The 11703-nt window shown below is 35.0% G+C and overlaps 1 protein-coding gene across 2 annotated transcripts; it reads left to right on the top strand.

The window, feature by feature from the left end:
- Positions 1–9059: 9059 nt before the first annotated feature.
- LOC145156762 (thiosulfate sulfurtransferase 18-like) lies at positions 9060–10316 on the top strand. 2 transcript variants are annotated; one of them, XM_079076013.1, is made up of 6 exons: positions 9060–9243; positions 9337–9513; positions 9643–9722; positions 9869–9939; positions 10036–10089; positions 10189–10316. In XM_079076013.1, exons 1-6 carry the CDS (start codon positions 9227–9229, stop codon positions 10282–10284), a joined length of 495 nt encoding a protein of 164 aa, XP_078932139.1. In that variant the 5' UTR covers positions 9060–9226; the 3' UTR covers positions 10285–10316. The 2 variants fall into 2 exon arrangements, with proteins under 2 accessions (XP_078932139.1, XP_078932140.1); XM_079076014.1 differs by having other exon boundaries at positions 10178–10316.
- The last annotated feature ends 1387 nt before the right edge of the window (positions 10317–11703 follow it).

Raw genomic sequence — 11703 nt, 5'->3', positions numbered from 1 at the left:
TCAAGTTGAAAGTAATCCCAAGATCCCTACACGTGCTTTACAGGAGGACTTAGTACAAAGGTATTCACTTTCAATATCAAAGATGAAAGTATTCCGGACCAAAGCTATGGCAAAACAATTTGTTTATGGTGATTATGAAAAGCAGTATGGTATTTTGAGAGAATATGCCATGGAATTGAAGTCAAAGAATCCAGGAACAACTGTGAAGATAAATGTGGAAACTGAACCGAACTTGTGTTCTGAAACAAGGATCTTCAAACATATATATATATATATATATATATATATATATATATATATATATATATATATATATATATATATATCAAGGTTGCAGAAAACGCTAGACGTTAGCTAGGCGGTGGACTGGGGTCTAGGGATTAATCGGTTAGACGGGGATTAATCAGGGACCATTAATTATTAAAAAAATAATTCAAAAATTTATAAATCTAACTTTAATACTAAGAATATAAGTAAATAAGCATAAAAGTTTAATAATAACTTAATAAGTTTAACAAGCACAACCATTTATCATCCAAAATAAGCATAAAAATTTAATAATAAGTTGAACAAGCACACAAAATCATCATCCAACAAGTCCATAAAAGTTTAATAATAAGTTTAACAAGCACAACAATTTTCTTCTAATCTTCTCCACATACTTCCATTATTTGAACCTCATCTAACTCATATTCGTCTTCTTCTAACACTTGCTCTCACTCTCGGACTCGAAATCTTCATCGAAAAGTTCCCTCGTTTTTGGACTTTCTTGGGGTGCTTGACTAACATCGGTTTCAAGAGCTTCATCAACCGTTTTGGGGTCTACTTCATCTACATCACAATCACCCTCATTAGATGCCATTGATTGTCAAATGTTATTAAAAAATCACATTAACACATTAAAAATGTTCACTCAAATCAATTTATCATCACTTCATCTAATATTGACTATATCATAACATTAACACCATATTCATATCAGTTTAACACATTAAAAAATCACATTAACATATTAAAAATACAAACTCACATATCATTTTAGCAGAAAAATTGAGTATATCATCACATTAACACCATATTCATATCAGTTTATCATCACTTCATCTAATATCATCACAAATCAGCATGCTCTGTATATACTTCATATCAATTTAACAGAAAAATTGAATATATACTTCATATCACAAGCTAAAACAGGTATAGAAAAAATTAAATGCTTAAGCTTCATATCAACAGCCTCCAGTAGTGAAAATGCAGAAAAAAATCAGTTGATTAACAACTTAAATCAAAGAACGAGTCCATCTGTTGATTGTTGAACCTATACATTTCAACTTAAATCAAAGAACAAAAATCAGAAGCAGGATATCGAGGTTAATAGAGTAAAGTCGAAGTTTGACAGCATAAATCGAGATTAACAGAGGTTAATCAGTTGAGGACGAGTCCTTTAGTTCTTCACAAATCCGTTGCTTAACAACTTAAATCGAGTTTAATAGATAAAATCGAAATTTTACAGCTTAAATCGAGTTTGAAGAACTAACCTGTGTAGATGATAAAGACCGCTATCGGAAGAGAAACAAGGCTCTAACATCGACGAAGAAGGAGGAGAAACGGGAGGGTGCGATCAGATTTCTCAGATTCCAGCTTTAAGAGGTGATGGCGAGGGCGAGGGTGAGCTTCAAGTTCTCAGATTTCAGCTTTGAGTCGAGAGAGAAAGTGAGAAACCACATAAAATGTTTTCACAGGGGGACGATGGAATGAGAAGTGAGAACGAACCCTAGCAAAAGTTTTTAGTTTTGACAATTTTGCCCCTAATCTTTTTTGAAAATCCGTTGACCAAAGTTGACCAATTAAACCGCCTAGATCCGATTAGCACCGATTAGACCCGATTAGCTCCGAGTTTGATCGGCGTTGACCAGCCCCGATTACCTTGAGCGATTACATATAAACGTGATCGGTTGCAGTCTGCCTAGCGCCTAGGCGCCGATTAATCGGCCGCCTAGGCCGATTTTTACAACACTGAATACACTACTATTCATAAATAAATACAATCATTTATACATTAATACACTTCTATTCACAAATGAATACACTGCTATTCATAAATTAATACACATTCTATCATAAAATGCATACCTCTAATCATAAATAAATACACTCATTCACATGAATACACTAAAATTCATAAATACGTACAACCATTCACACATGAATACATTGCTATTCATAAATAAATACACTGATATTCATAAATAAATACACATTCTATCATAAACAAGTACAATACCCTTATTTAACAGAACATGCAAAAACCTTTATAAATCTGAATTTGAAACCTTTCATCAAACAATCCCTTCACATCTTCAGAAAAACATTTCTCTCTTTCTTCCTTATAAACCTCACCATCTTTTGAAATTAAAGGAAGCCTCAGTCTCAGAGCAGCTTGAAATGTATTCCGATTGAAGGAAGAACAATTTCATTTTCCTGTGTCGTTTAAGATGGATGTCCGATTGCAATCTTAAGAGAAAGGTGGAATGATTTCATCTTCGGAAATGATGAATCTGAGTTCTGGAAACAATAATGTGGGTGTGAGATTATAACTTAAGAACTTTAGATTATTTGACAATAAAATAAGTGAACAAAAGGTTAATACAACCTTTATTTAATTGTCTTTCAGAAGTACAGGATGTCCAAATTCATCCATGAATCATCCAAAGGCAAGTTTAATTGGTTAAACCACTCCAGCCATCAAACTAAACCAAACGACCAACAATTGATGCTACAATTGAAATGAAATAAGCGAACAAAAGAAGGAAGGGTTTCACCTGTCTTCAGCAATGATGAATCTGAGTCCCAAATCTGGAAACAATAGCTAGTTCAAAAGAGAAAGGCGGAATGATTTCATCTTCTTGTGTGTTTCAAGACGGATATCCGATTGCGATCTGAACCAGGTACACACCTCCCTCTCGATTTTCCATGAATCGATTGGAGGTCCGATTGATATCGAATTACAGGAGGCCGATTGGAAATCTACTTGCAGGTCTGATTAGGGCTACGAAAATCGAAGGTGCGGTGGAGGTAGGCTAAGAGATGAAGATATCTTGAACATTGATGGGTTTCTCATCTTGAATCGAATATGATGATGGAGGTTGATGGTTAAACCCGATGCTAGCAATGGTGGTGGATCAATGATGTAGGGCTATGCAAAATTGGTGGCGTAGGGATGAGATGATGATGATGAACAGATGGCGACGGTGGAGGCGTACCTAGGTTTACAGAGAGATGAAGAGAGAGACGGAAAATGGAAGGAAATAGGTGAGTGATTGAGGAATTATAGGAATTAACTAACGGTGGTATAGGTCCAATTACTATAATACCCTTATCACTATTTAAAGTTACACTTTAACACCTATAACTTTTAGAATTTTACATAAATTTCTCGTTTGATAATAGCCTTAGATTTAATTATTTAAATGGGCCAGATGTGTTCTCGCGTTCTCAACCTTTTAGGTGTTCTCATTTGATCCTACTCCTATATATATATATATATATATATATATATATATATATATATATATATATATATATATATATATATATATATATATATATGCATAGGTCCATTGAAGGAGGGATTTAAAAAAGGTTTGAGGGATTTTCTTGGATTTGATGGTACGTTTTTGAAAGGTCCATTTCCTGGACAGATCCTCACTGCAGTTGGGCTTGATTCGAACAATGGCATTTACCCAGTTGCATATGCCATTGTAGAAACTGAAAATATTAACTCTTGGACATGGTTTTTGGAACACTTAGGTGATGACTTAGATTTGAATTCTTCATCTAACTTCACTTTCATTTCAGATCGGCAAAAGGTACCCTCTAACTTCAACAAATTTTACTTTTTTTTTAATTTCATTTACTAACTTATTTTAATTGTACTCACAGGGAATCTTAGTTGCAATAGAGAAGCTATTTCCATCAGCTGAGCAAAGGTTCTGTTTAAGACATGTGTATGACAACATGAAATTGAAACACAAAGGAGATGAATTGAGGGAAGCAGTATGGTGTTGTGGAAAAGTATACAACATACCAAAATTTAATAGGGCTATGGAGAAACTGAAGAAGCTTAACCCAGAAGCACATGAGTGGTTAAGTAAAATTCCTGCAAAACACTGGGCAAGATCCCATTTCTCTGGTAAGTATCATACTCTTTTCACTAACACATTTCATAACTGATTTCAGAAATTAATTGTTTGGTTTTATATATAGGAAGGACATTGACTGATAGTTTGACAAATAACTTGTGTGAGGTATTTAACTCCAAGTTAGATGAGGCAAGGGACAAGCCTATAATCACTTGTTTGGAATATATTAGAGAATACCTCACAAAGAGAATAGTAAATCTTCATAAGGTGCTAGACAAATGCAAAGGTTCCTTAAGTACAACTGCAACAACAATCTTAGAAAACAATAAGATAGAGGCAAATAAGATGAGGGTTCTATTTAGTGGAGCTGATAAATATCAAGTGACTGGTCTATGGATGGAGCAATATGTTGTGAACTTGAAAGAGAGGAGTTGCACTTGCAGGAAATGGGACATTACAGGTATTCCATGCCAGCATGCTATTGCTGCAATGTATGATAAGATGCATAATGGGTCAGAATGTGGAGATCCTGAGGCTTGGGTGAGCAAATGTTACTGGCTTAGTACATGGAATGTTATGTACCAACACACAATTGACCCAATAAATGGAAGGAGCATGTGGCCTAGATCTGATTGTCCAACAACCCTTCTCCCACCCAAACATCACAAACAGGTTTGTTGTCATACATGTTTTGTATAATTTAACTTGAAACTATTTAATAAACTTGTTGATATGTAACCATATAAATTTGTTTATAGGTTGGCAGGCCAAAGAAAAAAAGGAAGAGGGCAGTTGATGAGCCAACTCAAAGTACCAAGTTAAGTAGGAAATACTTGACAGTCACTTGCAGCAAATGCCACAACAAGGGTCACAATGCCAGGACATGCAAGGGGCAGGGAGGTCCTAGTGAAGTTGGAAAGGGGAGCGGACAGAAGAAGGGGAAACATGTTGTAGCTTAGTTTGTAGTTTTAAGTAGTCTTTTGCTATTATGTCTAAGTAAAGTTAGAACATGTTTACTAAGTTTGATTATGGTATGTCAGTCAAAACAATTACTTTTGATAGGTATTTTGGGTATTGTATGTTTGTAACATGATATTGCACTTACATGCATTATGGTTAATGGTAATGCCACTTTGGTAATTAGTTTTTTGGTTATGTTACTGCACATTAATAATCAACATTACACTTACATGCAATCAAATTGACAATTTGCTTCCTTGCTAATATAATATCCATCACATTAAACCTAAACATCAAACTTACATTACATATAATATCCATTACATTTTCTTGTCCCAACATTACATACAATCACAAGGAAAATCCTTCAAAAGCTAAAACAAAAATGGGACCAAAACACAGATTCCAAATCACAGATTTTCCCCCAAAAGCTTCTTGATTTTTTACTTGAAAAAGTAACACACCAAGAAAAACAACCAACTCAGATAAAGTAACCATTTCACCATCATCAATCTTGCTTCGAGATTGTTTCTTCCACGCAACAACCCCAGAATCACAACAGTTGACCTAGGGAACATGGGAGGGTCGAACCATCCAAAAAAGCTGCATGTTCCTCCTAACCTTGAGCATGACCAGAATCGACAACCTGGGTTCAAATCAGTCCACGATGTCACCAAAATCGCCGGCCTTCCACAGTGGCATATCACCATCTTCTTCAACTTTGGAATAGTGGGGAGGGAAGAACAGATGTAAGGAACGAGAAGTAGAAGGCAACAAGGTGGGGCTTACATTATATACTCTGATGCACAACAATATAAAAAGACAAAATTACCCCTGCACTAACGGTTCAAAAGTGACGGGGTTAGGGTCAAGGACCAATTTCGCAATGAACTGAAACCTTAAGGACCATTCGCGTGACTTTTAGCTAGGAAGTCCTCAAAGTGCGATATTATGTAAACCACAGGGACCAATTGTGAAATTTTGTCTAAATAGAAAGAAATTAGATAATAACTCTAATGTTTTCACCCTCCCATCGTTACCTTTACCCTCCAGCCCTAAATGCTACCTACAACCACCACCCCTACCTTCGACACTACCTACAACCAATCATCATCATCGTTCACCCTTGAATCAAGGGGTACCCGACACCACCCTATTGTTTCTCCATTTTTCCTCATCTCCGACGACTCCACCAATGATCCAACCTCGTTCACCAACCCCGTGTAAATGATTTTCAGAATGATTTTTTTTTAATGTTTTTCATATATCCTCCATCGACCTTCAACACATCTGCCCTCTACCAATAAATCTGTCGATGATGATGATGAGAATATTTCAGAGAGATCAACTTCAACCCTATATAAATGGTTTTTAAAAGATTTTTTTGGAAAGATCCATACACGTTCAACCCCTTTTAAATGAAACTTTTTATGTTTCCAAGCTCTTTTGGGATAACCCCGGATAAATAGTTTTCAAAAAGAATGATGTTTGCATTAGTTGTATCAGAAAAATCAAATTCAGAAATATTGACCTTGATAGAACCAACAATAAGTTCATGAATATATTTGTTTATAATTTTACAGTTTCTCATTCTTATTTTTTGTTCACACCTGGAAATCGTTGTGCATAATTGGAAATCGTTGTTTTGATTTAGAACATATTCTCATCTTAGCCTTTGAATTTTGATCTTGAAATTATGAGCAGAATAGATTTAAGACTTATATTGAAGTTGGTGTCCTTATGGTTAACTTTGTTGCAAATCTCAAGTTCAATTTTTTATGGTGGTTTACACTTCACATATGAGTGAGGACTAAGGTCTCGTGTTTATCTGTCAATCGAAAAAAAAGGCAAAAGAAGGGATGTAATCAATCCGAATCGATTCAAGTACTCTCAAGCTCGAAACTCGACTCGACTAAAAAAATCGAGCTCGAACTCGGCTCGAGCTCGGCTCAAGCTTAATAAAGTAATCGAGACTTTCGACTTTGGCTCAACTCGACTCAACTAACTCTTGAAAAAAAAATTACATTAAATTACAATAAAAATGCATTTAAGCTCGTGAGCTCAACTCAATTCGGCTATTTAATATGTAAATATGAATAAAGCAAAGGGTAAAAGTGTAAATATAACAATGCCCGGTTAAGTTCACGAGTTTTACGATCTGAGTATTCCAATACTCAAGTTCGATTGATAATGTATTCGAGTAGCTCGAGCTCAAGCTTCACTTGACTTGAACCGAGCCAATTTCAAGTATTTTTTAAATCAGTACCGAGTATCTCGGGTATTACGATCTCCATGTTTATACCAATTGCAACGAGAATTATAAACCCACATTACTTCTTCCTGAGCCAGCAATCCCTCCAATTAAAGCCAAAGATCATTTCTCAGTCTGTCAATTTCAGGGTAGTAAGCGCCAGCTGCAAGCTTTCGGTTAATGCCATCCAATCTTCGGTACAAAATTTCCTTCTTCTATTTCATATTTCCAAACACTTCCTTATTCCATCTAGTACGATTGTCTTTCATAAGAACAGGAAAGTCTTTACAGGAAGTGATCGAATCAGTACGCCTTGCCATAATGAATGTCTGTTGGAGATAGAGGTATGGCGAAGAGCTTTAGAACTTTTCTTATTGGATTGAGAGTGCCCGTTATCTGCCATAGCCGCATGAAGAATTCTGAGAGGAGGTCTTTTCCAATACCAAGCCCTAAAGAGAAGGGATTGATAGATCGCTTCTCACCAGTAGCTAGCCTGTCTACTGTCCCATAGAAGGGGAATCAAGCCCGATTCTATCTTGCTTTCACCTCCGCTGTGAAGGCTCTTATCTCAGAAGGCATACAAAAAGCTCTTCCACGCCTAGAATCGTACTTTCCTTTCATCGTTGACGAACACCTGCGCTAATAAGACAAAGAGGGAGTCTATGCCTTGAATGAATCAGTAAAGTAACAACGGATTAGTGGAATGAGGGATCAAGAGACAGATAGGGGGAGAATGGCAATCATTGGTGGACCTTCCCTTGAACGAGTCACGGAGCTCTCAACGGAGTGGTTTAGAAACATAGATAGGGTCAACGACGGAACGAAGAACGAAACTTTATGACAGCTTTTTCGTACACGTTCACTTGCATCACATACACAAGTGCTCTTTGAACCGTGCAATAAGGTCACCCATAACACGGCTCTCCCATTTGAGTTATCTTAGCCCCCAGCCATGCTATTCAATAATCTTAGAAAAATGGCAGCGTAAGGTAACAACTAGTATTGAAAGCTGGTCGTCTTTGGAAGCGTTCGCTGGTAACCAAAGCGTCTCGTTCCCGCAACCACTTTGGTAGTTTGCTTATAGCTTTTTTAGGTTATGCAATAGAAGGGGGCTGACAAAACCCCCGATTTCCCGAGAGTGAGATAGCCGATAGTAGTAGACTAAGGCCGCTATTCCTGACAAGGAATAGAGTAAGGCCTTTACCGATGTGCGCAAAGTATCAAAAGGAACCTCTCGGAGAAGTTCCGGGCCTCGGTAGCCCTCCTTTCTTATCTATTTTCATATATAATATAAAGAGAATAGAAAGCGTACTGACTCTGACTGCTATCTACGATGCGTCACAGTTACACCCTTGAGGAGTGAGTGAAATGAAAAGACATGGGTGGCTTTCAAAAGGAGATTTGGGTGGGTCCTATGTTATTTTATAACGATAAATAAATAATTATAATTAATAATAATCATAATAGTAAATAAATAAATAAGAACATAATGTTCATTTTTTAAAAAATAACACTTCAAAAATAGTATTTAATATATGAAGGATCTACCATACTAACGAAATAAAACCACGGGACCAATCATATACTTAGTTTTGATAGTTGTCAATCTCGAGTACAAACCATATAAACCAATTATGTAATTATGTCTATGATAAAACAATAAATAATTTTCGAAGTTAACAAACACAATTTGTGGGCAGATTACATACAGTCAAAATCAACCCCAACGACTATGTGGGCGCACCAAGTAACCTATCAAACTATGTCTTCTTTATCAAGTCGCTCTTATGATATTTAATCCCTAAAACCCCCAGTTCCATCTCTGCAAATTTAATTGGTTTTCCAAAACCTTCAATCTCCACGACCACTCGCTATGAACACTCAAACAAGGTATGAAAACATGAATTAGGATTGACAAAATTTTCATAGACTGGCTTTAAATCTTTAATGAATTAATGCTCTGTGTTCTTCTCCTTCGTGTAGTTCAGGATCAGAGATTCCAAACGCTCACATCGTGATAAAGCAATGGTGGATTCCAATCATCTATCTTCTTCTTCTTCTGTTCCAATCGTGTAGCGCAGAATCAGAGATCGTCACCATTGATGTTCACAGAGCGAACTCTCTTCTCAACAATGACAAGTACCGTTATCTTGACGTCAGGTAATTACTTTGTATTTATTCTAATTCAGATTGAATCACTACTTTCGTGATTTTGTTTACGAACTATTTCTTCTTTCATGTTGTTTTCTCTTTACATTTTGTAAAATTTTTATCCTTATCTGATAACAGGACTTCGGAGGAGTTCATGAAAGGTCATATCCACGCCGATGATGCTCTTAATATTCCTTATATGTTTAATACCCCTCAGGGTAATTCTATCATTTTTCTCCATGAATATTATCGTTTTGCTATGAATCGAAATACAATTTTTTTTTTTCTATAATCATGTTATTTTGTTCTCAAAAAATATTTTTTCTTGATAAATAGAAGTAATGTCGACTTTTTGAGCTTTCAGGTAGAGTGAAGAATGTCAATTTCTCGGAACAAGTACTCCTATTGTGTAAAAAGGATGATCATCTTGTTGTGGTAAATCAAATGAATAAGAAAATACGTTTCTTTTTGTTCAAAAATATAATTTTAAAATGTAGCCTTTTGTCTTGTATTGGACTTTTATGTGTTAAGGGTTGTCAATCCGGCGTTCGTTCTGTTTATGCAACAACCATTCTTCTTGATGCGGTAAGTTTTGTTTTCACCTAAAAATTAGTGCTCACTTTGCTCATCAATATATTTTTTTAGAGCATATATATATTTTTAATAAAAATAGAATATTTGTAGGGATTCAAACATGTATATAACATGGGAGGGGGATATCTTGCGTGGGTAGAGAATGGTCTACCAGTGGCTGTGGTGACACCCAAAGTGGAGCTCTAAGTCCTTTTGCATGATGATACAAAGTGTTATTGTATAAAAATGTAAATATCGTAACATGATTGTATTCAATTTGATTATTTTGGTCATGTTAAGAATATATATATATATATATATATATATATATATATATATATATATATATATATATATATATATATATATATATATATATATTTGGGGATAGTGAATATGAGGCTGTTATATACATAAGCTTAGGTGTGGAACCTATCAAAACTACTCATTTTGATAAATAAAAATAAAAATTAAACACATTCTACCTTTATTTTTCTTTTATTCTTAAAAATCTTAAGAATTGGACTTCATCTTCTTGTTTCACATTTTTATTTACAAGAACCGTTCATCATTATTCTTTGCTTCTGAAAATCATAATGATAGGATTTCATATATCTCTTGACTTTCGATTTTTTTATTTGAAATCACTACATCACATTATCATTATGCGTGTATCCGTACATAGCAAAATCCAGATGTTTAGCAATTAAATCATTGAAAGATGGAAATCATATTAACACACAAATGAAATCATATAACATGTGGTAAAATTCAATTGGGTAGCATATCAATACGTGTCCTGTAACAATCAAGTTTTTTTTTTTCAATTGGACTGTGGAAACATTAAACTTGGTTGAGACTTGGTTTATAATTTATAAGTAAAAGAAGACGACGGTGATCGAAAACAATTAATTTCCAGAATTATTGGCAAAAAGTTTTGAAGGATGGGAGAAGAACAATATAATGAAAGATGAAAACCGAGAATATAGATTACCTATTTTGAAGTGTTATGTGGGGAAGATCTTTAGATACTAAAAATAAGGAAATCAAAATACTAATTTGTTAGGATTTATATCAAAACTACGTAGCTTTGATTGGTTCCACACCTAAGCTTAGGTAGATAACAACCTCATATTCACTTTTCCCTATATATTTACTATCTTATAAAAGAAATCTAACTATTTTTAAAAATAGATTGATTATAATAATAATATTTTTTTAAGACGTCCAAATGATTAAGCTGATAGTACAAGTAACCATTAATAAAATAATATTAAATTTTAACCACGTTTTGAATTCAAATATTTCTCATCAAATCTCCTTATATTTCTCAGCAATTTGATATCGTTCCCTCAAATCCCGGATTCATTCAAATTTTGAACCCTTTTAGATATCCTTAAATTTAGCATGTTGATTCAAATATCCCTCCCATTGCATATACCTCTTTGTTCCCTCCCCTGCTATAAAGCCCACCGTCCAGGAACAGAAGACGACTTCATCTCCCATCTTCCACTATCCCCAACCATCGGTTTTATGACACCGATTTCTGACGTCTTTCCTTCCAAAAACGACTTCACCACAGGAACCCTAAATTACTTTTGGAAGCTCACCCTCTTCTCATTCTCT

This window comes from Lactuca virosa, chromosome 2 (assembly GCF_052849685.1).
Source record: "Lactuca virosa cultivar CGN04683 chromosome 2, Lactuca_virosa_CGN04683_v6, whole genome shotgun sequence".
NCBI classification, from domain to species: domain Eukaryota; kingdom Viridiplantae; phylum Streptophyta; class Magnoliopsida; order Asterales; family Asteraceae; genus Lactuca; species Lactuca virosa.
This window is presented reverse-complemented; position numbering and strand designations above follow the sequence as displayed.

What these genes read in the sequence shown, in the direction of transcription:
- LOC145156762 (XM_079076013.1), top strand. An exon ending in TACCGTTATCTTGACGTCAG is followed by an intron (nt 9,514 to 9,642) that starts GTAATTACTTTG and finishes ATCTGATAACAG; the next exon opens with GACTTCGGAGGAGTTCATGA. An exon ending in AGGATGATCATCTTGTTGTG is followed by an intron (nt 9,940 to 10,035) that starts GTAAATCAAATG and finishes TTATGTGTTAAG; the next exon opens with GGTTGTCAATCCGGCGTTCG.